The 27603-nt window shown below is 48.0% G+C and overlaps 3 protein-coding genes across 4 annotated transcripts in view; 1 reads left to right on the forward strand and 2 right to left on the reverse strand.

Moving 5' to 3' along the window:
- The window catches only part of LOC131684583 (microtubule-associated protein futsch-like), a 39387-nt gene extending 32682 nt beyond the window's left edge, over positions 1-6705 (reverse strand). Inside the window, exon 1 of the mRNA XM_058967585.1 lies at positions 4335-6705. Within this exon, the coding sequence (XP_058823568.1) occupies positions 4335-5123 (789 nt within the window). The 5' untranslated portion in view covers positions 5124-6705. The remainder of the gene's footprint in view (positions 1-4334) is intronic.
- Positions 1-27603, forward strand: part of LOC131684588 (gustatory receptor for bitter taste 66a) — a 213782-nt gene that overhangs the window by 63116 nt on the left and 123063 nt on the right. The window lies entirely within an intron of this gene.
- LOC131680762 (titin-like) overlaps positions 6517-27603 on the reverse strand; it is a 66851-nt gene continuing 45764 nt past the window's right edge. Inside the window, exons 13-24 of the mRNA XM_058961473.1 lie at positions 27330-27548; positions 27024-27242; positions 26271-26921; positions 25695-26027; positions 25107-25634; positions 24660-25004; positions 12849-23876; positions 12399-12635; positions 10780-10804; positions 7661-8173; positions 7267-7381; positions 6517-6526 (exon numbers count right to left, since the gene is read on the reverse strand). Of these exons, the coding sequence (XP_058817456.1) occupies positions 6517-6526; positions 7267-7381; positions 7661-8173; positions 10780-10804; positions 12399-12635; positions 12849-23876; positions 24660-25004; positions 25107-25634; positions 25695-26027; positions 26271-26921; positions 27024-27242; positions 27330-27548 (14223 nt within the window). The remainder of the gene's footprint in view (positions 6527-7266; positions 7382-7660; positions 8174-10779; positions 10805-12398; positions 12636-12848; positions 23877-24659; positions 25005-25106; positions 25635-25694; positions 26028-26270; positions 26922-27023; positions 27243-27329; positions 27549-27603) is intronic.

Below are 27603 nucleotides of genomic sequence, written 5' to 3' on the forward strand. Positions count from 1 at the left end.
ACCGGCTTGCCTTCAACAGCTGGAGAAACGGCCTTCTCCTCAACTAGTTTCTCGTCTTGTTTGGTCTCAGTCGTGATTTCTAGCTCTATTACCGTTGCTTCTGCTTCTTCAGCCGTGGCTTCAGTCACAGGCGAAACTGGTTTCTCAGTTTCGACCGGCTTGATTTCAACAGCTGGAGAAACCGCCTTCTCCTCAACTAGTTTCTCGTCTTGTTTGGTCTCAGTCGTGATTTCTTGTTCTACTAACTTTGCTTCTGCTTCTTCAGCCGTGGCTTCAGTCACGGGCGAAACTGGTTTCTCAGCTTCGACCGGCTTGGTTTCAACAGCTGGAGAAACCGCCTTCTCCTCAACTAGTTTCTCGTCTTGTTTGGTCTCAGTCGTGATTTCTTGCTCTACTACCGTTGCTTCTGCTTCTTCAGCCGTGGCTTCAGTCACAGGCAAAACTGGTTTCTCAGCTTCGACCGGCTTGCCTTCAACAGCTGGAGAAACGGCCTTCTCCTTAACTAGTTTCCCGTCTTGTTTGGTCTCAGTCGTGATTTCTTGTTCTACTAACTTTGCTTCTGCTTCTTCAGCCGTGGCTTCAGTCACAGGCGAAACTGGTTTCTCAGCTTCGACCGGCTTGATTTCAACAGCTGGAGAAACCGCCTGCTCCTCAACTAGTTTCTCGTCTTGTTTGGTCTCAGTCGTGATTTCTTGTTCTACTAACTTTGCTTCTGCTTCTTCAGCCGTTGCTTCAGTTACAGGCGAAACTGGTTTCTCAGTTTCGACCGGCTTGCCTTCAACAGCTGGAGAAACGGCCTTCTCCTCAACTAGTTTCTCATCTTGTTTGGTCTCAGTCGTGATTTCTTGCTCTACTACCGTTGCTTCTGCTTCTTCAGACGTGGCTTCAGTCACAGGCGAAACTGGTTTCTCAGCTTCGACCGGCTTGGTTTCTACGGCTGGAGAAACGGCCTTCTCCTCAACTAGTTTCTCGTCTTGTTTGGTCTCAGTCGTGATTTCTTCTTCTACTAACTTTGCTTCTGCTTCTTCAGCCGTTGCTTCAGTTACAGGCGAAACTGGTTTCTCAGTTTCGACCGGCTTGCCTTCAAGAGCTGGAGAAACGGCCTTCTCCTCAACTAGTTTCTCGTCTTGTTTGGTCTCAGTCGTGATTTCTTGTTCTTCTGCTTCTTCAGCCGTGGCTTCAGTCACAGGTGAAACTGGTTTCTCAGCTTCGACCGGCTTGCCTTCAACAACTGGAGAAACGGCCTTCTCCTCAACTAGTTTCTCGTCTTGTTTGGTCTCAGTCGTGATTTCTTCTTCTACTAACTTTGCTTCTGCTTCTTCAGCCGTTGCTGCAGTTACAGGCGAAACTGGTTTATCAGCTTCGACCGGCTTGCCTTCAACAGCTGGAGAAACGGCCTTCTCCTCAACTAGTTTCTCGTCTTGTTTGGTCTCAGTCGTGATTTCTTCTTCTACTAACTTTGCTTCTGCTTCTTCAGCCGTTGCTGCAGTTACAGGCGAAACTGGTTTCTCAGTTTCGACCGGCTTGCCTTCAACAGCTGGAGAAACGGCCTTCTCCTCAACTAGTTTCTCGTCTTGTTTGGTCTCAGTCGTGATTTCTTGTTCTACTAACTTTGCTTCTGCTTCTTCCGCCGTGGCTTCAGTCACAGGCGAAACTGGTTTCTCAGCTTCGACCGGCTTGATTTCAACAGCTGGAGAAACCGCCTTCTCCTCAACTAGTTTCTCGTCTTGTTTGGTCTCAGTCGTGATTTCTTGTTCTACTAACTTTGCTTCTGCTTCTTCAGCCGTTGCTTCAGTTACAGGCGAAACTGGTTTCTCAGCTTCGACCGGCTTGCCTTCAACAGCTGGAGAAACGGCCTTCTCCTCAACTAGTTTCTCGTCTTGTTTGGTCTCAGTCGTGATTTCTTGCTCTACTACCGTTGCTTCTGCTTCTTCAGCCGTGGCTTCAGTCACAGGCGAAACTGGTTTCTCAGCTTCGACCGGCTTGGTTTCAACAGCTGGAGATACGGCCTTCTCCTCAACTAGTTTCTCGTCTTGTTTGGTCTCAGTCGTGATTTCTTGTTCTACTAACTTTGCTTCTGCTTCTTCAGCCGTTGCTTCAGTTACAGGCGAAACTGGTTTCTCAGCTTCGACCGGCTTGGTTTCAACAGCTGGAGAAACGGCCTTCTCCTCAATTAGTTTCTCGTCTTGTTTGGTCTCAGTCGTGATTTCTTGTTTCACTAACTTTGCTTCTGCTTCTTCAGCCGTTGCTTCAGTTACAGGCGAAACTGGTCTCTCAGCTTCGACCGGCTTGCCTTCAAGAGCTGGAGAAACAGCCTTCTCCTTAACTAGTTTCTTGTCTTGTTTGGTCTCAGTCGTGATTTCTTGTTCTTCTGCTTCTTCAGCCATGGCTTCAGTCACAGGCGAAACTGGTTTCTCAGCTTCGACCGGCTTGGTTTCAACAGCTGGAGAAACGGCCTTCTCCTCAACTAGTTTCTCGTCTTGTTTGGTCTCAGTCGTGATTTCTTGCTCTACTACCGTTGCTTCTGCTTCTTCAGCCGTGGCTTCAGTCACAGGCGAAACTGGTTTCTCAGTTTCGACCGGCTTGATTTCAACAGCTGGAGAAACCGCCTTCTCCTCAACTAGTTTCTCATCTTGTTTGGTCTCAGTCGTGATTTCTTGTTCTTCTGCTTCTTCAGCCGTGGCTTCAGTCACAGGTGAAACTGGTTTCTCAGCTTCGACCGGCTTGGTTTCAACAGCTGGAGAAACGGCCTTCTCCTCAACTAGTTTCTCGTCTTGTTTGGTCTCAGTCGTGATTTCTTGCTCTACTACCGTTGCTTCTGCTTCTTCAGCCGTGGCTTCAGTCACAGGCGAAACTGGTTTCTCAGTTTCGACCGGCTTGATTTCAACAGCTGGAGAAACCGCCTTCTCCTCAACTAGTTTCTCGTCTTGTTTAGCCTCAGTCGTGATTTCCTTTGCTTCTGCTTCTTCGGTCGTGACTTCAGTCACAGGCGAAACTGGTTTCTCAGCTTCGACCGGCTTGGTTTCAACAGCTGGAGAAACGGCCTTCTCCTCAACTAGTTTCTCGTCTTGTTTGGTCTCAGTCGTGATTTCTTGCTCTACTACCGTTGCTTCTGCTTCTTCAGCCATGGCTTCAGTCACAGGCGAAACTGGTTTCTCAGTTTCGACCGGCTTGATTTCAACAGCTGGAGAAACCGCCTTCTTCTCAACTAGTTTCTCGTCTTGTTTGGTCTCAGTCGTGATTTCTTGTTCTACTAACTTTGCTTCTGCTTCTTCAGCCGTTGCTTCAGTCACAGGCGAAACTGGTTTCTCAGCTTCGACCGGCTTGCCTTCAAGAGCTGGAGAAACGGCCTTCTCCTCAACTAGTTTCTCGTCTTGTTTGGTCTCAGTCGTGATTTCTTGCTCTAGTACCGTTGCTTCTGCTTCTTCAGACGTGGCTTCAGTCACAGGCGAAACTGGTTTCTCAGCTTCGACCAACTTGGTTTCTACGGCTGGAGAAACAGCCTTCTCTTTAACTAGTTTCTTGTCTTGTTTGGTCTCAGTCGTGATTTCTTGTTCTTCTGCTTCTTCAGCCGTGGCTTCAATCACAGGCGAAACTAGTTTCTCAGCTTCGACCGGCTTGGTTTCAACAGCTGGAGAAACCGCCTTCTCCTCAACTAGTTTCTCGTCTTGTTTGGTTTCAGTCGTGATTTCTTGTTCTACTAACTTTGCTTCTGCTTCTTCAGCCGTGGCTTCAGTCACAGGCGAAACTGGTTTCTCAGCTTCGACCGGCTTGGTTTCAACAGCTGGAGAAACGGCCTTCTCCTCAACTAGTTTCTCGTCTTGTTTGGTCTCAGTCGTGATTTCTTGCTCTACTACCGTTGCTTCTGCTTCTTCAGCCGTGGCTTCAGTCACAGGCGAAACTGGTTTTTCAGTTTCGACCGGCTTGATTTCAACAGCTGGAGAAACCGCCTTCTCCTCAACTAGTTTCTCGTCTTGTTTGGTCTCAGTCGTGATTTCTTGTTCTACTAACTTTGCTTCTGCTTCTTCAGCCGTTGCTTCAGTTACAGGCGAAACTGGTTTCTCAGCTTCGACCGGCTTGGTTTCAACAGCTGGAGAAACGGCCTTCTCCTCAACTAGTTTCTCATCTTGTTTGGTCTCAGTCGTGATTTCTTGTTCTTCTGCTTCTTCAGCCGTGGCTTCAGTCTCCTCAACTAGTTTCTCGTCTTGTTTGGTCTCAGTCGTGATTTCTTGCTCTACTATCTTTGCTTCTGCTTCTTCAGCCGTGGCTTCAGTCACAGGCGAAACTGGTTTCTCAGTTTCGACCGGCTTGGTTTCAACAGCTGGAGAAACGACCTTCTCCTCAACTAGTTTCTCGTCTTGTTTAGCCTCAGTCGTGATTTCCTTTGCTTCTGCTTCTTCAGCCGTGGCTTCAGTCACAGGCGAAACTGGTTTCTCAGTTTCGACCGGCTTGATTTCAACAGCTGGAGAAACCGCCTTCTCCTCAACTAGTTTCTCGTCTTGTTTGGTCTCAGTCGTGATTTCTTGTTCTACTAACTTTGCTTCTGCTTCTCCAATCGTAACTTCAGTCACAGGGGAAAACGATTTCTCAGCTTCGACCGGCTTGGCTTGAACAGCTGGAGAAACGGCCTTTTTCTCAACTAGTTTCTCGTCTTGTTTGGTCTCAGTCGTGATTTCTTGCTCTACTACCGTTGCTTCTGTTTCTTCAGCCGCGACTTCAGTCATAGGCGAAATTGGTTTCTCAGCTTCGACCGGCTTGGTTTCAACAGCTGGAGAAACGGCCTTCTCCTCAACTAGTTTCTCGTCTTGTTTGGTCTCAGTCGTGATTTCTTGTTCTATTATCTTTGCTTCTGCTGCTTCAGCCGTTGCTTCAGTTACAGGCGAAACAGGTTTCTCAGCTTCGACCGGCTTGGTTTCAGCAGCTGGAGAAACGGCCTTCTCCTCAACTAGTTTCTCGTCTTGTTTGGTCTCAGTCGTGATTTCTTGCTCTACTACTGTTGCTTCTGCTTCTTCAGCCGTGGCTTCAGTCACAGGCGAAACTGGTTTCTCAGTTTCGATCGGCTTGATTTCAAAAGCTGGAGAAACGGCCTTCTCCTCAACTAGTTTTTCGTCATGTTTGGTCATAGTCGTGATTTCTTGCTCGGTTACCTTAGCCTTTGTTTCTTCGGTCGTGTCTTCAGTCACAGGCGAAACTGGTTTCTCAGCTTCGACCGGCTTGGTTTCCACAGCTGGAGAAACAGCCTTCTCCTCAACTAGTTTCTCGTCTCGTTCGGTCTTAGTCGTGATTTCTTGTTCTACTATCTTTGCTTCTGCTGCTTCAGCCGTTGCTTCAGTTACAGGCGAAACAGGTTTCTCAGCTTCGACCGGCTTGGTTTCAACAGCTGGAGAAATGGCCTTCTCCTCAACTAGTTTCTCGTCTCGTTCGGTCTCAGTCGTGATTTCTTGCTCTACTATCTTTGCTTCTGCTTCTTCAGCCGTGGTTTCAGTCACAGGCGAAACTGGTTTCTCAGCTTCGACCGGCTTGGCTTCAACAGCTGGAGAAACAGCCTTCTCCTCAACTAGTTTCTCGTCTTGTTTGGTCTCAGTCGTGATTTCTTGTTCTTCTGCTTCTTCAGCCGTGGCTTCAGTCACAGGCGAAACTGGTTTCTCAGCTTCGACCGGCTTGCCTTCAACAGCTGGAGAAACGGCCTTCTCCTCAACTAGTTTCTCGTCTTGTTTGGTCTCAGTCGTGATTTCTTGTTCCACTAACTTTGCTTCTGCTTCTTCAGCCGTTGCTTCAGTTACAGGCGAAACTGGCTTCACAGCTTCGACCGGCTTGCCTTCAACAGCTGGAGAAACGGCCTTCTCCTCAACTAGTTTCTCATCTTGTTTGGTCTCAGTCGTGATTTCTTGCTCTACTACCGTTGCTTCTGCTTCTTCAGACGTGGCTTCAGTCACAGGCGAAACTGGTTTCTCAGCTTCGACCGGCTTGGTTTCTACGGCTGGAGAAACGGCCTTCTCCTCAACTAGTTTCTCGTCTTGTTTGGTCTCAGTCGTGATTTCTTCTTCTACTAACTTTGCTTCTGCTTCTTCAGCCGTTGCTGCAGTTACAGGCGAAACTGGTTTATCAGCTTCGACCGGCTTGCCTTCAACAGCTGGAGAAACGGCCTTCTCCTCAACTAGTTTCTCGTCTTGTTTGGTCTCAGTCGTGATTTCTTCTTCTACTAACTTTGCTTCTGCTTCTTCAGCCGTTGCTGCAGTTACAGGCGAAACTGGTTTCTCAGTTTCGACCGGCTTGCCTTCAACAGCTGGAGAAACGGCCTTCTCCTCAACTAGTTTCTCGTCTTGTTTGGTCTCAGTCGTGATTTCTTGTTCTTCTGCTTCTTCAGCCGTGGCTTCAGTCACAGGTGAAACTGGTTTCTCAGCTTCGACCGGCTTGCCTTCAACAGCTGGAGAAACGGCCTTCTCCTCAACTAGTTTCTCGTCTTGTTTGGTCTCAGTCGTGATTTCTTCTTCTACTAACTTTGCTTCTGCTTCTTCAGCCGTTGCTGCAGTTACAGGCGAAACTGGTTTATCAGCTTCGACCGGCTTGCCTTCAACAGCTGGAGAAACGGCCTTCTCCTCAACTAGTTTCTCGTCTTGTTTGGTCTCAGTCGTGATTTCTTGTTCTACTAACTTTGCTTCTGCTTCTTCCGCCGTGGCTTCAGTCACAGGCGAAACTGGTTTCTCAGCTTCGACCGGCTTGATTTCAACAGCTGGAGAAACCGCCTTCTCCTCAACTAGTTTCTCGTCTTGTTTGGTCTCAGTCGTGATTTCTTGTTCTACTAACTTTGCTTCTGCTTCTTCAGCCGTTGCTTCAGTTACAGGCGAAACTGGTTTCTCAGCTTCGACCGGCTTGCCTTCAACAGCTGGAGAAACGGCCTTCTCCTCAACTAGTTTCTCGTCTTGTTTGGTCTCAGTCGTGATTTCTTGCTCTACTACCGTTGCTTCTGCTTCTTCAGCCGTGGCTTCAGTCACAGGCGAAACTGGTTTCTCAGCTTCGACCGGCTTGGTTTCAACAGCTGGAGATACGGCCTTCTCCTCAACTAGTTTCTCGTCTTGTTTGGTCTCAGTCGTGATTTCTTGTTCTACTAACTTTGCTTCTGCTTCTTCAGCCGTTGCTTCAGTTACAGGCGAAACAGGTTTCTCAGCTTCGACCGGCTTGGTTTCAACAGCTGGAGAAACGGCCTTCTCCTCAATTAGTTTCTCGTCTTGTTTGGTCTCAGTCGTGATTTCTTGTTTCACTAACTTTGCTTCTGCTTCTTCAGCCGTTGCTTCAGTTACAGGCGAAACTGGTCTCTCAGCTTCGACCGGCTTGCCTTCAAGAGCTGGAGAAACAGCCTTCTCCTTAACTAGTTTCTTGTCTTGTTTGGTCTCAGTCGTGATTTCTTGTTCTTCTGCTTCTTCAGCCGTGGCTTCAGTCACAGGCGAAACTGGTTTCTCAGCTTCGACCGGGTTGGTTTCAACAGCTGGAGAAACGGCCTTCTCCTCAACTAGTTTCTCGTCTTGTTTGGTCTCAGTCGTGATTTCTTGCTCTACTACCGTTGCTTCTGCTTCTTCAGCCGTGGCTTCAGTCACAGGCGAAACTGGTTTCTCAGTTTCGACCGGCTTGATTTCAACAGCTGGAGAAACCGCCTTCTCCTCAACTAGTTTCTCGTCTTGTTTGGTCTCAGTCGTGATTTCTTGTTCTACTACCGTTGCTTCTGCTTCTTCAGCCGTGGCTTCAGTCACAGGCGAAACTGGTTTCTCAGTTTCGACCGGCTTGATTTCAACAGCTGGAGAAACCGCCTTCTCCTCAACTAGTTTCTCGTCTTGTTTAGGCTCAGTCGTGATTTCCTTTGCTTCTGCTTCTTCGGTCGTGACTTCAGTCACAGGCGAAACTGGTTTCTCAGCTTCGACCGGCTTGGTTTCAACAGCTGGAGAAACCGCCTTCTCCTCAACTAGTTTCTCATCTTGTTTGGTCTCAGTCGTGATTTCTTGTTCTTCTGCTTCTTCAGCCGTGGCTTCAGTCACAGGTGAAACTGGTTTCTCAGCTTCGACCGGCTTGGTTTCAACAGCTGGAGAAACGGCCTTCTCCTCAACTAGTTTCTCGTCTTGTTTGGTCTCAGTCGTGATTTCTTGCTCTACTACCGTTGCTTCTGCTTCTTCAGCCGTGGCTTCAGTCACAGGCGAAACTGGTTTCTCAGTTTCGACCGGCTTGATTTCAACAGCTGGAGAAACCGCCTTCTCCTCAACTAGTTTCTCGTCTTGTTTAGCCTCAGTCGTGATTTCCTTTGCTTCTGCTTCTTCGGTCGTGACTTCAGTCACAGGCGAAACTGGTTTCTCAGCTTCGACCGGCTTGGTTTCAACAGCTGGAGAAACGGCCTTCTCCTCAACTAGTTTCTCGTCTTGTTTGGTCTCAGTCGTGATTTCTTGTTCTACTAACTTTGCTTCTGCTTCTTCAGCCGTGGCTTCAGTCACAGGTGAAACTGGTTTCTCAGCCTCGACCGGTTTGGTTTCAACAGCTGGAGAAACGGCCTTCTCCTCAACTAGTTTCTCATCTTGTTTGGTCTCAGTCGTGATTTCTTGCTCTACTACCGTTGCTTCTGCTTCTTCAGCCGTTGCTTCAGTTACAGGCGAAACTGGTTTCTCAGCTTCGACCGGCTTGGTTTCAACAGCTGGAGAAACGGCCTTCTCCTCAATTAGTTTCTCGTCTTGTTTGGTCTCAGTCGTGATTTCTTGTTTCACTAACTTTGCTTCTGCTTCTTCAGCCGTTGCTTCAGTTACAGGCGAAACTGGTTTCTCAGCTTCGACCGGCTTGCCTTCAACAGCTGGAGAAACGGCCTTCTCCTCAACTAGTTTCTCATCTTGTTTGGTCTCAGTCGTGATTTCTTGCTCTACTACCGTTGCTTCTGCTTCTTCAGACGTGGCTTCAGTCACAGGCGAAACTGGTTTCTCAGCTTCGACCAACTTGGTTTCTACGGCTGGAGAAACAGCCTTCTCTCTAACTAGTTTCTTGTCTTGTTTGGTCTCAGTCGTGATTTCTTGTTCTTCTGCTTCTTCAGCCGTGGCTTCAATCACAGGCGAAACTAGTTTCTCAGCTTCGACCGGCTTGGTTTCAACAGCTGGAGAAACCGCCTTCTCCTCAACTAGTTTCTCGTCTTGTTTGGTTTCAGTCGTGATTTCTTGTTCTACTAACTTTGCTTCTGCTTCTTCAGCCGTGGCTTCAGTCACAGGCGAAACTGGTTTCTCAGCTTCGACCGGCTTGGTTTCAACAGCTGGAGAAACGGCCTTCTCCTCAACTAGTTTCTCGTCTTGTTTGGTCTCAGTCGTGATTTCTTGCTCTACTACCGTTGCTTCTGCTTCTTCAGCCGTGGCTTCAGTCACAGGCGAAACTGGTTTTTCAGTTTCGACCGGCTTGATTTCAACAGCTGGAGAAACCGCCTTCTCCTCAACTAGTTTCTCGTCTTGTTTGGTCTCAGTCGTGATTTCTTGTTCTACTAACTTTGCTTCTGCTTCTTCAGCCGTTGCTTCAGTTACAGGCGAAACTGGTTTCTTAGCTTCGACCGGCTTGGTTTCAACAGCTGGAGAAACGGCCTTCTCCTCAACTAGTTTCTCATCTTGTTTGGTCTCAGTCGTGATTTCTTGTTCTTCTGCTTCTTCAGCCGTGGCTTCAGTCTCCTCAACTAGTTTCTCGTCTTGTTTGGTCTCAGTCGTGATTTCTTGCTCTACTATCTTTGCTTCTGCTTCTTGAGCCGTGGCTTCAGTCACAGGCGAAACTGGTTTCTCAGTTTCGACCGGCTTGGTTTCAACAGCTGGAGAAACGACCTTCTCCTCAACTAGTTTCTCGTCTTGTTTAGCCTCAGTCGTGATTTCCTTTGCTTCTGCTTCTTCAGCCGTGGCTTCAGTCACAGGCGAAACTGGTTTCTCAGTTTCGACCGGCTTGATTTCAACAGCTGGAGAAACCGCCTTCTCCTCAACTAGTTTCTCGTCTTGTTTGGTCTCAGTCGTGATTTCTTGTTCTACTAACTTTGCTTCTGCTTCTCCAATCGTAACTTCAGTCACAGGGGAAAACGATTTCTCAGCTTCGACCGGCTTGGCTTGAACAGCTGGAGAAACGGCCTTCTTCTCAACTAGTTTCTCGTCTTGTTTGGTCTCAGTCGTGATTTCTTGCTCTACTACCGTTGCTTCTGTTTCTTCAGCCGCGACTTCAGTCATAGGCGAAATTGGTTTCTCAGCTTCGACCGGCTTGGTTTCAACAGCTGGAGAAACCGCCTTCTCCTCAACTAGTTTCTCGTCTTGTTTGGTCTCAGTCGTGATTTCTTGTTCTATTATCTTTGCTTCTGCTGCTTCAGCCGTTGCTTCAGTTACAGGCGAAACAGGTTTCTCAGCTTCGACCGGCTTGGTTTCAACAGCTGGAGAAATGGCCTTCTCCTCAACTAGTTTCTCGTCTTGTTTGGTCTCAGTCGTGATTTCTTGCTCTACTATCTTTGCTTCTGCTTCTTCAGCCGTGGTTTCAGTCACAGGCGAAACTGGTTTCTCAGCTTCGACCGGCTTGGCTTCAACAGCTGGAGAAACAGCCTTCTCCTCAACTAGTTTCTCGTCTTGTTTGGTCTCAGTCGTGATTTCTTGTTCTTCTGCTTCTTCAGCCGTGGCTTCAGTCACAGGCGAAACTGGTTTCTCAGCTTCGACCGGCTTGGCTTGAACAGCTGGAGAAACGGCCTTCTTCTCAACTAGTTTCTCGTCTTGTTTGGTCTCAGTCGTGATTTCTTGTTCCACTAACTTTGCTTCTGCTTCTTCAGCCGTTGCTTCAGTTACAGGCGAAACTGGGTTCACAGCTTCGACCGGCTTGATTTCAACAGCTGGAGAAACGGCCTTCTCCTCAACTAGTTTCTTGTCTTGTTTGGTCTCAGTCGTGATTTCTTGCTTTACTACCATAGCTTCTACTTTTTCAGTCACAGGTGAAACTGGTTTCTCAGCTTCGACCGGCTTGGTTTCAACAGCTGGAGAAACAGCCTTCTCCTCAACTAGTTTCTTGTCTTGTTTGGTCTCTGTCGTCATTTCTTGCTCTTCCAGCTTTGCTTCTGCTTCTTCAGCCGTGACTTCAGTCACAGGCGAAACTGGTTTCTCAGCTTCGACCGGCTTGGCTTCAACAGCTGGAGAAACAGCCTTCTCCTCGACTGGTTTCTCGTCTTGTTTGGTCTCAGTCGTGATTTCTTGCTCGACTACCTTAGCTTCTACTTCTTCAGTCACAGGTGAAACTGGTTTCTCAGCTTCGACCGGCTTGCCTTCAACAGCTGGAGAAACGGCCTTCTCCTCAACTAGTTTCTCGTCTTGTTTGGTCTCAGTCGTGATTTCTTGCTCTACTACCGTTGCTTCTGCTTCTTCAGCCGCGACTTCAGTCACAGGCGAAATTGGTTTCTCAGCTTCGACCGGCTTGGTTTCAACAGCTGGAGAAACCGCCTTCTCCTCAACTAGTTTCTCGTCTTGTTTGGTCTCAGTCGTGATTTCTTGTTCTACTAACTTTGCTTCTGCTTCTTCAGCCGTTGCTTCAGTTACAGGCGAAACTGGTTTCACAGCTTCGACCGGCTTGGTTTCAACAGCTGGAGAAACGGCCTTTTCCTCAACTAGTTTCTTGTCTTGTTTGGTCTCAGTCGTGATTTCTTGCTTTACTACCTTAGCTTCTACTTCTTCAGTCACAGGTGAAACTGGTTTCTCAGCTTCGACCGGCTTGCCTTCAACAGCTGGAGAAACGGCCTTCTCCTCAACTAGTTTCTCGTGTTGTTTGGTCTCAGTCGTGATTTCTTGTTCTACTAACTTTGCTTCTGCTGCGTCAGCCGTGGCTTCAGTCACAGGGGAAACTGGTTTCTCAGCTTCGACCGGCTTGGTTTCAACGACTGGAGAAACGGCCTTCTCCTCAACTAGTTTCTCGTCTTGTTTGGTCTCAGTCGTGATTTCTTGCTTTACTACCTTAGCTTCTACTTCTTCAGTCACAGGTGAAACTGGTTTCTCAGCTTCGACCGGCTTGCCTTCAACAGCTGGAGAAACGGCCTTCTCCTCAACTAGTTTCTCGTGTTGTTTGGTCTCAGTCGTGATTTCTTGTTCTACTAACTTTGCTTCTGCTGCGTCAGCCGTGGCTTCAGTCACAGGGGAAACTGGTTTCTCAGCTTCGACCGGCTTGGTTTCAACGACTGGAGAAACGGCCTTCTCCTCAACTAGTTTCTCGACTTGTTTGGTCTCAGTCGTGATTTCTTGCTCTACTACCTTAGCTTCTACTTCTTCAGTCACAGGTGAAACTGGTTTCTCAGCTTCGATCGGCTTGCCTTCAACAGCTGGAGAAACGGCCTTCTCCTCAACTAGTTTCTCGTGTTGTTTGGTCTCAGTCGTGATTTCTTGTTCTACTAACTTTGCTTCTGCTGCGTCAGCCGTGGCTTCAGTCACAGGGGAAACTGGTTTCTCAGCTTCGACCGGCTTGGTTTCAACGACTGGAGAAACGGCCTTTTCCTCAACTAGTTTCTTGTCTTGTTTGGTCTCAGTCGTGATTTCTTGCTTTACTACCTTAGCTTCTACTTCTTCAGTCACAGGTGAAACTGGTTTCTCAGCTTCGACCGACTTGCCTTCAACAGCTGGAGAAACGGCCTTCTCCTCAACTAGTTTCTCGTCTTGTTTGGTCTCAGTCGTGATTTCTTGTTCTACTAACTTTGCTTCTGCTTGTTCAGTCGTGACTTCAGTCACAGGCGAAACTGGTTTCTCAGTTTCGACCGGCTTGATTTCAACAGCTTGAGAAACGGCCTTCTCCTCAACTAGTTTCTCGTCTTGTTTGGTCTCAGTCGTGATTTCTTGCTCTACTACCGTTGCTTCTGCTTCTTCAGCCGCGACTTCAGTCACAGGCGAAATTGGTTTCTCAGCTTCGACCGGCTTGGTTTCAACAGCTGGAGAAACCGCCTTCTCCTCAACTAGTTTCTCGTCTTGTTTGGTCTCAGTCGTGATTTCTTGTTCTACTATCTTTGCTTCTGCTGCTTCAGCCGTTACTTCAGTTACAGGCGAAACAGGTTTCTCAGCTTCGACCGGCTTGGCTTCAACAGCTGGAGAAACAGCCTTCTCCTCAACTAGTTTCTCGTCTTGTTTGGTCTCAGTCGTGATTTCTTGTTCTACTAATTTTGCTTCTGCTTCTTCAGCCGTTGCTTCAGTTACAGGCGAAACTAGTTTCACAGCTTCGACCGGCTTGGTTTCAACAGCTGGAGAAACGGCCTTCTCCTCAACTAGTTTCTCGTTTTGTTTGGTCTCAGTCGTGATTTCTTGCTCTAGTACCTTTGCTTCTGCTTCTTCAATCGTAACTTCAGTCACAGGGGAAACCGGTTTCTCAGCTTCGACCGGCTTGGTTTCCACAGCTGGAGAAACCTCCTTCTCCTCAACTAGTTTCTCGTCTTGTTTGGTCTCAGTCGTGATTTCTTGCTCCACTATCTTTGCTTCTGCTTCTTCAGCCGTGGTTTCAGTCACAGGCGAAACTGGTTTCTCAGCTTCGACCGGCTTGGTTTCAACAGCTGGAGAAACGGCCTTCTCCTCAACTAGTTTCTCGTCTTGTTTGGTCTCAGTCGTGATTTCTTGCTCCACTATCTTTGCTTCTGCTTCTTCAGCCGTGGTTTCAGTCACAGGCGAAACTGGTTTCTCAGCTTCGACCGGCTTGGCTTCAACAGCTGGAGAAACGGCCTTCTCAACTAGTTTCTCGTCTTGTTTGGTCTCAGTCATGATTTCTTGTTCTACTAACTTTGCTTCTGCTTCTTCAGCCGTTGCTTCAGTTACAGGTGAAACTGGTTTCACAGCTTCGACCGGCTTGGTTTCAACAGCTGGAGAAACGGCCTTCTCCTCAACTAGTTTCTCGTCTTGTTTAGCCTCAGTCGTGATTTCCTTTGCTTCTGCTTCTTCGGTCGTGACTTCAGTCACAGGCGAAACTGGTTTCTCAGCTTCGACCGGCTTGCCTTCAACAGCTGGAGAAACAGCCTTCTCCTCAACTAGTTTCTTGTCTTGTTTGGTCTCAGTCGTGATTTCTTGTTCTTCTGATTTTTCAGCCGTGGCTTCAGTCACAGGCGAAACTGGTTTCTCAGCTTCGACCGGCTTGCCTTCAACAGCTGGAGAAACGGCCTTCTCCTCAACTAGTTTCTCGTGTTGTTTGGTCTCAGTCGTGATTTCTTGTTCCACTAACTTTGCTTCTGCTTCTTCAGCCGTTGCTTCAGTTACAGGCGAAACTGTTTTCACAGCTTCAACCGGCTTGGTTTCAACAGCTGGAGAAACAGCCTTCTCCTCAACTAGTTTCTCGTCTTGTTTGGTCTCAGTCGTGATTTCTTGTTCTTCTGCTTCTTCAGCCGTGGCTTCAGTCACAGGCGAAACTGGTTTCTCAGCTTCGACCGGCTTGGCTTCAACAGCTGGAGAAACAGGCTTCTCTTCAACTAGTTTTTCGTCTTGTTTGGTCTCAGTCGTGATTTCTTGCTCTACTACCTTAGCTTCTACTTCTTCAGTCACAGGTGAAACTGGTTTCTCAGCTTCGACCGGCTTGGTTTCAACAGCTGGAGAAACAGCCTTCTCCTCAACTAGTTTCTTGTCTTGTTTGGTCTCAGTCGTGATTTCTTGCTCTTCCAGCTTTGCTTCTGCTTTTTCAGCCGTGACTTCAGTCACAGGCGAAACTGGTTTCTCAGCTTCGACCGGCTTGGCTTCAACAGCTGGAGAAACAGGCTTCTCTTCAACTAGTTTTTCGTCTTGTTTGGTCTCAGTCGTGATTTCTTGCTCTACTACCTTAGCTTCTACTTCTTCAGTCACAGGTGAAACTGGTTTCTCAGCTTCGACCGGCTTGGTTTCAACAGCTGGAGAAACAGCCTTCTCCTCAACTAGTTTCTTGTCTTGTTTGGTCTCAGTCGTGATTTCTTGCTCTTCCAGCTTTGCTTCTGCTTTTTCAGCCGTGACTTCAGTCACAGGCGAAACTGGTTTCTCAGCTTCGACCGGCTTGGTTTCAACAGCTGGAGAAACGGCCTTTTCCTCAACTAGTTTCTTGTTTTGTTTGGTCTCAGTCGTGATTTCTTGCTTTACTACCTTAGCTCCTACTTCTTCAGTCACAGGTGAAACTGGTTTCTCAGCTTCGACCGGCTTGCCTTCAACAGCTGGAGAAACGGCCTTCTCCTCAACTAGTTTCTCGTCTTGTTTGGTCTCAGTCGTGATTTCTTGCTCTACTAACTTTGCTTCTGCTTCTTCAGCCGTGACTTCAGTCACAGGCGAAACTGGTTTCTCAGCTTCGACCAGCTTGGTTTCAACAGCTGCAGAAACGGCCTTCTCCTCAACTAGTTTCTCGTCTTGTTTGGTCTCAGTCGTGATTTCTTGCTCGGTTACCTTAGCCTTTGTTTCTTCGGTCGGGACTTCAGTCACAGGCGAAACTGGTTTCTCAGCTTCGACCGGCTTGGTTTCCACAGCTGGAGAAACAGCCTTCTCCTCAACTATATCCTCGTCTTGTTTAGCCTCAGTCGTGATTTCCTTTGCTTCTGCTTCTGCAGCCGTGGCTTCAGTAACGGGCGAAACTGGTTTCTCAGCTTCGACCGATTTGGTTTCTACAGCTGGAGAAACGGCCTTCTCCTCAACTAGTTTCTCGTCTCGTTCGGTATCAGTCGTGATTTCTTGCTCTAGTACCTTTGCTTCTGCTTCTTCAGCCGTGGTTTCAGTCACAGGCGAAACTGGTTTCTCAGCTTCGACCGGCTTGGTTTCAACAGCTGGAGAAACGGCCTTCTCCTCAACTAGTTTTTCGTCTTGTTTGGTCTCAGTCGTGATTTCTTGCTCTTCCAGCTTTGCTTCTGCTTCTTCAGCCGTGACTTCAGTCACAGGTGAAACTGGTTTCTCAGCTTCGACCGGCTTGCCTTCAACAGCTGGAGAAACGGCCTTCTCCTCAACTAGTTTCTCGTCTTGTTTGGTCTCAGTCGTGTTTTCTTGCTCTAGTACCTTTTCTTCTGCTTCTTCAGCCATGGTTTCAGTCACAGGCGAAACTGGTTTCTCAGCTTCGACCGGCTTGGTTTCAACAGCTGGAGAAACGGCCTTCTCCTCAACTAGTTTCTCGTCTTGTTTGGTCTCAGTCGTGATTTCTTGCTCTTCCAGCTTTGCTTCTGCTTCTTCAGCCGTGGCTTCAGTCACAGGCGAAACTGGTTTCTCAGCTTCGACCGGCTTGGTTTCAACAGCTGGAGAAATGGCCTTCTCCTCAACTAGTTTCTTGTCTTGTTTGGTCTCAGTCGTGATTTCTTGCTCTACTATCTTTGCTTCTGCTTCTTCAGCCGTGGTTTCAGTCACAGGCGAAACTGGTTTCTCAGCTTCGACCGGCTTGGTTTCAACAGCTGGAGAAATGGCCTTCTCCTCAACTAGTTTCTTGTCTTGTTTGGTCTCACTCGTGATTTTTTGTTCCACTAACTTTGCTTCTGCTTCTTCAGTCGTGGCTTCAGTTACAGGCGAAACTGGTTTCACAGCTTCGACCGGCTTGGTTTCAACAGCTGGAGAAACGGCCTTCTCCTCAACTAGTTTCTTGTCTTGTTTGGTCTCAGTCGTGATTTCTTGTTCTTCTGCTTCTTCAGCCGTGGCTTCAGTCACAGGCGAAACTGGTTTCTCAGCTTCGACCGGCTTGGTTTCAACAGCTGGAGAAACCGCCTTCTCCTCAACTAGTTTCTCGTCTTGTTTGGTCTCAGTCGTGATTTCTTGTTCTACTATCTTTGCTTCTGCTGCTTCAGCCGTTGCTTCAGTTACAGGCGAAACAGGTTTCTCAGCTTCGACCGGCTTGGTTTCAACAGCTGGAGAAATGGCCTTCTCCTCAACTAGTTTCTCGTCTTGTTTGGTCTCAGTCGTGATTTCTTGCTCTACTATCTTTGCTTCTGCTTCTTCAGCCGTGGTTTCAGTCACAGGCGAAACTGGTTTCTCAACTTCGACCGGCTTGGCTTCAACAGCTGGAGAAACAGCCTTCTCCTCAACTAGTTTCTCGTCTTGTTTGGTCTCAGTCGTGATTTCTTGTTCTACTAATTTTGCTTCTGCTTCTTCAGCCGTTGCTTCAGTTACAGGCGAAACTAGTTTCACAGCTTCGACCGGCTTGGTTTCAACAGCTGGAGAAACGGCCTTCTCCTCAACTAGTTTCTCGTTTTGTTTGGTCTCAGTCGTGATTTCTTGCTCTAGCACCTTTGCTTCTGCTTCTTCAATCGTAACTTCAGTCACAGGGGAAACCGGTTTCTCAGCTTCGACCGGCTTGGTTTCCACAGCTGGAGAAACCTCCTTCTCCTCAACTAGTTTCTCGTCTTGTTTAGCCTCAGTCGTGATTTCCTTTGCTTCTGCTTCTGCAGCCGTAGCTTCAGTTACAGGCGAAACTAGTTTCACAGCTTCGACCGGCTTGGCTTCAACAGCTGGAGAAACGGCCTTCTCAACTAGTTTCTCGTCTTGTTTGGTCTCACTCATGATTTCTTGTTCTACTAACTTTGCTTCTGCTTCTTCAGCCGTTGCTTCAGTTACAGGTGAAACTGGTTTCACAGCTTCGACCGGCTTGGTTTCAACAGCTGGAGAAACGGCCTTCTCCTCAACTAGTTTCTCGTCTTGTTTAGCCTCAGTCGTGATTTCCTTTGCTTCTGCTTCTGCATCCGTGGCTTCAGTTACAGGCGAAACTAGTTTCACAGCTTCGACCGGCTTGCCTTCAACAGCTGGAGAAACGGCCTTCTCAACTAGTTTCTCGTCTTGTTTGGTCTCAGTCATGATTTCTTGTTCTACTAACTTTGCTTCTGCTTCTTCAGCCGTTGCTTCAGTTACAGGCGAAACTGGTTTCTCAGCTTCGACCGACTTGGCTTCAACAGCTGGAGAAACAGCCTTCTCCTCGACTAGTTTCTCGTCTTGTTTGGTCTCAGTCGTGATTTCTTGTTCTTCTGCTTCTTCAGCCGTGGCTTCAGTCACAGGCGAAACTGGTTTCTCAGCTTCGACCGGCTTGCCTTCAACAGCTGGAGAAACGGCCTTCTCCTCAACTAGTTTCTCGTGTTGTTTGGTCTCAGTCGTGATTTCTTGTTCCACTAACTTTGCTTCTGCTTCTTCAGCCGTTGCTTCAGTTACAGGCGAAACTAGTTTCACAGCTTCAACCGGCTTGGTTTCAACAGCTGGAGAAACAGCCTTCTCCTCGACTAGTTTCTTGTCTTGTTTGGTCTCAGTTGTGATTTCTTGCTCTTCCAGCTTTGCTTCTGCTTCTTCAGTCGTGACTTCAGTCACAGGCGAAACTGGTTTCTCAGCTTCGACCGACTTGGCTTCAACAGCTGGAGAAACAGCCTTCTCCTCGACTAGTTTCTCGTCTTGTTTGGTCTCAGTCGTGATTTCTTGCTCTACTACCTTAGCTTCTACTTCTTCAGTCACAGGTGAAACTGGTTTCTCAGCTTCGACCGGCTTGGTTTCAACAGCTGGAGAAACAGCCTTCTCCTCAACTAGTTTCTTGTCTTGTTTGGTCTCAGTCATGATTTCTTGCTCTTCCAGCTTTGCTTCTGCTTCTTCAGCCGTGACTTCAGTCACAGGCGAAACTGGTTTCTCAGCTTCGACCGGCTTGGTTTCAACAGCTGGAGAAACGGCCTTCTCCTCAACTAGTTTTTCGTCTTGTTTGGTCTCAGTCGTGATTTCTTGTTCTACTAACTTTGCTTCTGCTTCTTCAGCCGTTGCTTCAGTCACAGGCGAAACTGGTTTCACAGCTTCGACCGGCTTGGTTTCAACAGCTGGAGAAACGGCCTTTTCCTCAACTAGTTTCTTGTTTTGTTTGGTCTCAGTCGTGATTTCTTGCTTTACTACCTTAGCTCCTACTTCTTCAGTCACAGGTGAAACTGGTTTCTCAGCTTCGACCGGCTTGCTTTCAACAGCTGGAGAAACGGCCTTCTCCTCAACTAGTTTCTCGTCTTGTTTGGTCTCAGTCGTGATTTCTTGCTCTACTAACTTTGCTTCTGCTTCTTCAGCCGTGACTTCAGTCACAGGCGAAACTGGTTTCTCAGCTTCGACCGGCTTGGTTTCAACAGCTGCAGAAACGGCCTTCTCCTCAACTAGTTTCTCGTCTTGTTTAGTCTCAGTCGTGATTTCTTGCTCGGTTACCTTAGCCTTTGTTTCTTCGGTCGGGACTTCAGTCACAGGCGAAACTGGTTTCTCAGCTTCGACCGGCTTGGTTTCCACAGCTGGAGAAACAGCCTTCTCCTCAACTATATCCTCGTCTTGTTTAGCCTCAGTCGTGATTTCCTTTGCTTCTGCTTCTGCAGCCGTGGCTTCAGTAACGGGCGAAACTGGTTTCTCAGCTTCGACCGATTTGGTTTCTACAGCTGGAGAAACGGCCTTCCCCTCAACTAGTTTCTCGTCTCGTTCGGTCTCAGTCGTGATTTCTTGCTCTAGTACCTTTGCTTCTGCTTCTTCAGCCGTGGTTTCAGTCACAGGCGAAACTGGTTTCTCAGCTTCGACCGGCTTGGTTTCAACAGCTGGAGAAACGGCCTTCTCCTCAACTAGTTTCTCGTCTTGTTTGGTCTCAGTCGTGATTTCTTGCTCTTCCAGCTTTGCTTCTGCTTCTTCAGCCGTGGCTTCAGTCACAGGCGAAACTGGTTTCTCAGCTTCGACCGGCTTGCCTTCAACAGCTTGAGAAACGGCCTTCTCCTCAACTAGTTTCTCGTCTTGTTTGGTCTCACTCGTGATTTTTTGTTCCACTAATTTTGCTTCTGCTTCTTCAGCCTTGGCTTCAGTTACAGGCGAAACTGGTTTCACAGCTTCGACCGGCTTGGTTTCAACAGCTGGAGAAACGGCCTTCTCCTCAACTAGTTTCTTGTCTTGTTTGGTCTCAGTCGTGATTTCTTGGTCTTCTGCTTCTTCAGCCGTGGCTTCAGTCACAGGCGAAACTGGTTTCTCAGCTTCGACCGGCTTGGTTTCAACAGCTGCAGAAACGGCCTTCTCCTCAACTAGTTTCTCGACTTGTTTGGTCTCAGTCGTGATTTCTTGCTCTACTACCTTAGCTTCTGCGTCTTCAACCGTGGCTTCAGTCGCAGGTGAAATTGGTTTCTCAGCTGCGACCGGCTTGGTTTCAACAGCTGGAGAACCAGCCTTCTCCTCAACTAGCTTCTCGTCTTGTTTGGTCTCAGTCGTGATTTCTCGCTTTAGTACCTTAGCTTCTACTTCTTCAGTCACAGGTGAAACTGGTTTCTCAGCTTCGACCGGCTTGGTTTCAACAGCTGGAGAAACAGCCTTCTCCTCAACTAGTTTCTCGACTTGTTTGGTCTCAGTCGTGATTTCTTGCTCTACTACCTTAGCTTCCACTTCTTCAGCCGTGGCTTCAGTCACAGGCGAAACTGGTTTCTCAGCTTCGACCGGCTTGGATTCAACAGCTGGAGAAACGGCCTTCTCCTCAACTAGTTTCTCGTCTTGTTTGGTCTCAGTCGTGATTTCTTGCTTTAGTACCTTTGCTTCTGCTTCTTCAGTCACAGGTGAAACTGGTTTCTCAGCTTCGACCGGCTTGGCTTCAATAGCTGGAGAAACGGCCTTCTCCTCAACTAGTTTCTCGACTTGTTTGGTCTCAGTCGTGATTTCTTGCTTTACTACCTTAGCTTCTACTTCTTCAGTCACAGGTGAAACTGGTTTCTCAGCTTCGACCGGCTTGGCTTCAACAGCTGGAGAAACGGCCTTCTCCTCAACTAGTTTCTCGACTTGTTTGGTCTCAGTCGTGATTTCTTGCTTTACTACCTTAGCTTCTACTTCTTCAGTCACAGGTGAAACTGGTTTCTCAGCTTCGACCGGCTTGGCTTCAACAGTTGGAGAAACGGCCGTCTCCTCAACTAGTTTCTCGTCTTGTTTGGTCTCAGTCGTGATTTCTTGCTTTACTACCTTAGCTTCTACTGCTTCAGTCACAGGTGAAACTGGTTTCTCAGCTTCGACCGGTTTGGCTTCAACAGCTGGAGAAACAGCCTTCTCCTCAATTAGTTTCTCGACTTGTTTGGTCTCAGTCGTGATTTCTTGCTCTACTACCTTAGCTTCCACTTCTTCAGCCGTGGCTTCAGTCACAGGCGAAACTGGTTTCTCAGCTTCGACCGGCTTGGTTTCAACAGCTGGAGAAACGGCCTTCTCCTCAACTAGTTTCTCGTCTTGTTTGGTCTCAGTCGTGATTTCTTGCTCTAGTACCTTTGCTTCTACTTGTTCAGTCACAGGTGAAACTGGTTTCTCAGCTTCGACCGGCTTGGCTTCAACAGCTGGAGAAACGGCCTTCTCCTCAACTAGTTTCTCGACTTGTTTGGTCTCAGTCGTGATTTCTTGCTTTACTACCTTAGCTTCTACTTCTTCAGTCACAGGTGAAACTGGTTTCTCAGCTTCGAACGGCTTGGCTTCAACAGCTGGAGAAACGGCCTTCTCCTCAACTAGTTTCTCGACTTGTTTGGTCTCAGTCGTGATTTCTTGCTCTACTACCTTAGCTTCTACTTCTTCAGCCGTGGCTTCAGTCACAGGCGAAACTGGTTTCTCAGCTTCGACCGGCTTGGCTTCAACAGCTGGAGAAACGGCCTTCTCCTCAACTAGTTTCTCGACTTGTTTGGTCTCAGTCGTGATTTCTTGCTCTACTACCTTAGCTTCTACTTCTTCAGTCACAGGTGAAACTGGTTTCTCAGCTTCGACCGGCTTGGCTTCAACAGCTGGAGAAACGGCCTTCTCCTCAACTAGTTTCTCGACTTGTTTGGTCTCAGTCGTGATTTCTTGCTCTACTACCTTAGCTTCCACTTCTTCAGCCGTGGCTTCAGTCACAGGCGAAACTGGTTTCTCAGCTTCGACCGGCTTGGATTCAACAGCTGGAGAAACGGCCTTCTCCTCAACTAGTTTCTCGTCTTGTTTGGTCTCAGTCGTGATTTCTTGCTTTAGTACCTTTGCTTCTGCTTCTTCAGTCACAGGTGAAACTGGTTTCTCAGCTTCGACCGGCTTGGCTTCAATAGCTGGAGAAACGGCCTTCTCCTCAACTAGTTTCTCGACTTGTTTGGTCTCAGTCGTGATTTCTTGCTTTACTACCTTAGCTTCTACTTCTTCAGTCACAGGTGAAACTGGTTTCTCAGCTTCGACCGGCTTGGCTTCAACAGCTGGAGAAACGGCCTTCTCCTCAACTAGTTTCTCGACTTGTTTGGTCTCAGTCGTGATTTCTTGCTTTACTACCTTAGCTTCTACTTCTTCAGTCACAGGTGAAACTGGTTTCTCAGCTTCGACCGGCTTGGCTTCAACAGTTGGAGAAACAGCCTTCTCCTCAACTAGTTTCTCGACTTGTTTGGTCTCAGTCGTGATTTCTTGCTCTACTACCTTAGCTTCCACTTCTTCAGCCGTGGCTTCAGTCGCAGGCGAAACTGGTTTCTCAGCTTCGACCGGCTTGGTTTCAACAGCTGGAGAAACAGCCTTCTCCTCAACTAGTTTCTCGACTTGTTTGGTCTCAGTCGTGATTTCTTGCTCTACTACCTTAGCTTCCACTTCTTCAGCCGTGGCTTCAGTCACAGGCGAAACTGGTTTCTCAGCTTCGACCGGCTTGGATTCAACAGCTGGAGAAACGGCCTTCTCCTCAACTAGTTTCTCGTCTTGTTTGGTCTCAGTCGTGATTTCTTGCTTTAGTACCTTTGCTTCTGCTTCTTCAGTCACAGGTGAAACTGGTTTCTCAGCTTCGACCGGCTTGGCTTCAATAGCTGGAGAAACGGCCTTCTCCTCAACTAGTTTCTCGACTTGTTTGGTCTCAGTCGTGATTTCTTGCTTTACTACCTTAGCTTCTACTTCTTCAGTCACAGGTGAAACTGGTTTCTCAGCTTCGACCGGCTTGGCTTCAACAGCTGGAGAAACGGCCTTCTCCTCAACTAGTTTCTCGACTTGTTTGGTCTCAGTCGTGATTTCTTGCTTTACTACCTTAGCTTCTACTTCTTCAGTCACAGGTGAAACTGGTTTCTCAGCTTCGACCGGCTTGGCTTCAACAGTTGGAGAAACGGCCGTCTCCTCAACTAGTTTCTCGTCTTGTTTGGTCTCAGTCGTGATTTCTTGCTTTACTACCTTAGCTTCTACTGCTTCAGTCACAGGTGAAACTGGTTTCTCAGCTTCGACCGGTTTGGCTTCAACAGCTGGAGAAACAGCCTTCTCCTCAATTAGTTTCTCGACTTGTTTGGTCTCAGTCGTGATTTCTTGCTCTACTACCTTAGCTTCCACTTCTTCAGCCGTGGCTTCAGTCACAGGCGAAACTGGTTTCTCAGCTTCGACCGGCTTGGTTTCAACAGCTGGAGAAACGGCCTTCTCCTCAACTAGTTTCTCGTCTTGTTTGGTCTCAGTCGTGATTTCTTGCTCTAGTACCTTTGCTTCTACTTGTTCAGTCACAGGTGAAACTGGTTTCTCAGCTTCGACCGGCTTGGCTTCAACAGCTGGAGAAACGGCCTTCTCCTCAACTAGTTTCTCGACTTGTTTGGTCTCAGTCGTGATTTCTTGCTCTACTACCTTAGCTTCCACTTCTTCAGCCGTGGCTTCAGTCGCAGGCGAAACTGGTTTCTCAGCTTCGACCGGCTTGGCTTCAACAGCTGGAGAAACGGCTTTCTCCTCAACTAGTTTCTCGACTTGTTTGGTCTCAGTCGTGATTTCTTGCTCTACTACCTTAGCTTCCACTTCTTCAGCCGTGGCTTCAGTCACAGGCGAAACTGGTTTCTCAGCTTCGACCGGCTTGGTTTCAACAGCTGGAGAAACGGCCTTCTCCTCAACTAGTTTCTCGTCTTGTTTGGTCTCAGTCGTGATTTCTTGCTCTAGTACCTTTGCTTCTACTTCTTCAGTCACAGGTGAAACTGGTTTCTCAGCTTCGACCGGCTTGGCTTCAACAGCTGGAGAAACGGCCTTCTCCTCAACTAGTTTCTCGACTTGTTTGGTCTCAGTCGTGATTTCTTGCTTTACTATCTTAGCTTCTACTTCTTCAGTCACAGGTGAAACTGGTTTCTCAGCTTCGACCGGCTTGGCTTCAACAGCTGGAGAAACGGCCTTCTCCTCAACTAGTTTCTCGACTTGTTTGGTCTCAGTCGTGATTTCTTGCTTTACTACCTTAGCTTCTACTTCTTCAGTCACAGGTGAAACTGGTTTCTCAGCTTCGAACGGCTTGGCTTCAACAGCTGGAGAAACGGCCTTCTCCTCAACTAGTTTCTCGACTTGTTTGGTCTCAGTCGTGATTTCTTGCTCTACTACCTTAGCTTCTACTTCTTCAGCCGTGGCTTCAGTCACAGGCGAAACTGGTTTCTCAGCTTCGACCGGCTTGGCTTCAACAGCTGGAGAAACGGCCTTCTCCTCAACTAGTTTCTCGACTTGTTTGGTCTCAGTCGTGATTTCTTGCTCTACTACCTTAGCTTCTACTTCTTCAGTCACAGGTGAAACTGGTTTCTCAGCTTCGACCGGCTTGGTTTCAACAGCTGGAGAAACGGCCATCTCCTCAACTAGTTTCTCGACTTGTTTGGTCTCAGTCGTGATTTCTTGCTCTACTACCTTAGCTTCCACTTCTTCAGCCGTGGCTTCAGTCGCAGGCGAAACTGGTTTCTCAGCTTCGACCGGCTTGGCTTCAACAGCTGGAGAAACGGCTTTCTCCTCAACTAGTTTCTCGACTTGTTTGGTCTCAGTCGTGATTTCTTGCTCTACTACCTTAGCTTCCACTTCTTCAGCCGTGGCTTCAGTTACAGGTGAAACTGGTTTCTCAGCTTCGACCGACTTGGTTTCAACAGCTGAAGAAACAGCCTTCTCCTCAACTAGTTTCTCGTCTTGTTTGGTCTCAGTCGAGATTTCTTGCTTTACTACCTTAGCTTCTACTTCTTCAGTCACAGGTGAAACTGGTTTCTCAGCTTCGACCGGCTTGGCTTCAACGGCTGGAGAAACGGCCTTCCCTTCAACTGGTTTCTCGTCTTGTTTGGTCTCAGTCGTGATTTCTTGCTCTACTACCTTAGCTTCCGCGTCTTCAACTGTCGTTTCAGTCACAGGTGAAACTGGTTTCTCAGCTTCGACCGGCTTGGTTTCAACAGCTGGAGAAACAGCTTTCTCCTCAACTAGTTTCTCGTCTTGTTTGGTCTCAGTCGTGATTTCTTGCTCTACTACCTTAGCTTCTGCGTCTTGATCCGTGGCTTCAGTCACAGGTGAAACTGGTTTCTCAGCTTCGACCGGCTTGGTTTCAACGACTGGAGAAACGGCCTTCCCCTCAACTAGTTTCTCGATTTGTTTGGTCTCAGTCGTGATTTCTTGCTTTACTACCTTAGCTTCTACTTCTTCAGTCACAGGTGAAACTGGTTTCTCAGCTTCGATCGGCTTGGTTTCAACAACTGGAGAAACAGCCTTCCCTTCAACTAGTTTCTCGACTTGTTTGGTCTCAGTCGTGATTTCTTGCTCTACTACCTTAGCTTCTGCTTCTTCAGTCACAGGTGAAACTGGTTTCTCAGGTTCGACCGGCTTGGTTTCAACAATTGAGGAAACGGCCTTCCCCTCAACTAGTTTCTCGTCTTGTTTGGTCTCAGTCGTGATTTCTTGCTCTACTACCTTAGCTTCCGCGTCTTCAACTGTGGCTTCAGTCACAGGTAAAACTGGTTTCTCAGCTTCGACCGGCTTGGCTCTAACAGCTGGAGAAACAGCCTTCTCCTCAACTAGTTTCTCGTCTTGTTTGGTCTCAGTCGTGATTTCTTGCTTTACTACCTTAGCTTCTACTTCTTCAGTCACAGGTGAAACTGGTTTCTCAGCTTCGATCGGCTTGGTTTCAACAACTGGAGAAACAGCCTTCCCTTCAACTAGTTTCTCGACTTGTTTGGTCTCAGTCGTGATTTCTTGCTCTACTACCTTAGCTTCTGCTTCTTCAGTCACAGGTGAAACTGGTTTCTCAGGTTCGACCGGCTTGGTTTCAACAATTGAGGAAACGGCCTTCCCCTCAACTAGTTTCTCGTCTTGTTTGGTCTCAGTCGTGATTTCTTGCTCTACTACCTTAGCTTCTGCGTCTTCAACCGTGGCTTCAGTCACAGGCGAAACTGGTTTCTCAGCTTCGACCGGCTTGGTTTCAACAGCTGGAGAAGCGGCCTTCTCGTCAACTAGTTTCTCGTCTTGTTTGGTCTCAGTCGTGATTTCTTGCTCTACTACCTTAGCTTCTGCTTCTTCAGTCACATGTGAAATTGGTTTCTCAGCTTCGACCGGCTTGCCTTCAACAGCTGGAGAAACGGCCTTCTCCTCAACTAGTTTCTCGTCTTGTTTGGTCTCAGTCGTGATTTCTTGCTCTACTACCTTAGCTTCTGCGTCTTCAACCGTGGCTTCAGTCACAGGCGAAACTGGTTTCTCAGCTTCGACTGGCTTGGCTTCAATAGCTGGAGAAACAGCCTTCTCCTCAACTGGTTTCTCGACTTCTTTGGTCTCAGTCGTGATTTTTTGCTCTACTACCTTAGCTTCCGCTTCTTCAGCCGTGGCTTTAGTAACAGGCGAAACTGGTTTCTCAGCTTCGACCGGCTTGGTTTCAACAATTGAGGAATCGGTCTTCCCCTCAACTAGTTTTTCGTCTTGTTTGGTCTCAGTCGTGATTTCTTGCTCGACTACCTTAGCTTCCGCTTCTTCTGCCGTGGCTTCAGTCGCAGGCGAAACTGGTTTGTCAGTTTCGACCGGCTTGGTTTCGACAGCTGGAGAAGCGGCCTTCTCGTCAACTGGTTTCTCGTCTTGTTTGGTCTCTTTCGTGATTTCTTGCTCTACTACTTTAACTTTTGCTTCTTCAGTAGTCACTTCAGTCACAGGCGAAACTTGTTTCTCAGCTTCGACCGGCTTGGTTTCAACAACTGGAGAGACGGCCTTCCCTTCAACTAGTTTCTCGACTTGTTTGGTCTCAGTCGTGATTTCTTGCTCTACTACCTTAGCTTCTGCTTCTTCAGTCACAGGTGAAACTGGTTTCTCAGCTTCGACCGGCTTGGTTTCAACAATTGAAGAAACGGCCTTCCCCTCAGCTAGTTTCTCGACTTGTTTGGTCTCAGTCGTGATTTCTTGCTCGACTACCTTAGCTTCCGCTTCTTCTGCCGTGGCTTCAGTCACAGGCGAAACTGGTTTGTCAGCTTCGACCGGCTTGGTTTCGACAGCTGGAGAAGCAGCCTTCTCGTCAACTAGTTTCTCGTCTGGTTTGGTCTCAGTCGTGATTTCTTGCTCGACTACCTTAGCTTCCGCTTCTTCTGCCGTGGCTTCAGTCACAGGCGAAACTGGTTTGTCAGCTTCGACCGGCTTGGCTTCAACAGCTGGAGAAACGGTCTTCTCCTCAACTAGTTTTTCGTCTTGTTTGGTCTCAGTCGTGATTTCTTGCCCGACTACCTTAGCTTCCGCTTCTTCTGCCGTGGCTTCAGTCACAGCCGAAACTGGTTTGTCTGCTTCGACCGGCTTGGCTTCAACAGCTGGAGAAACGGCCTTCTCCTCAACTAGTTTCTCGACTTGTTTGGTCTCAATCGTGATTTCTTGCTCTACTACCTTACCTTCTGCGTCTTTAACAGTGGCTTCAGCCACAGGCGGAACTGGTTTCTCAGCTTCGACCGGCTTGGCTTCAACAGCTGGAGAAACGGCCTTCTCCTCAACTAGTTTCTCGTGTTGT

The sequence above is a fragment of the Topomyia yanbarensis genome, chromosome 2 (genome assembly GCF_030247195.1).
Source record: "Topomyia yanbarensis strain Yona2022 chromosome 2, ASM3024719v1, whole genome shotgun sequence".
Lineage (NCBI taxonomy): Eukaryota > Metazoa > Arthropoda > Insecta > Diptera > Culicidae > Topomyia > Topomyia yanbarensis.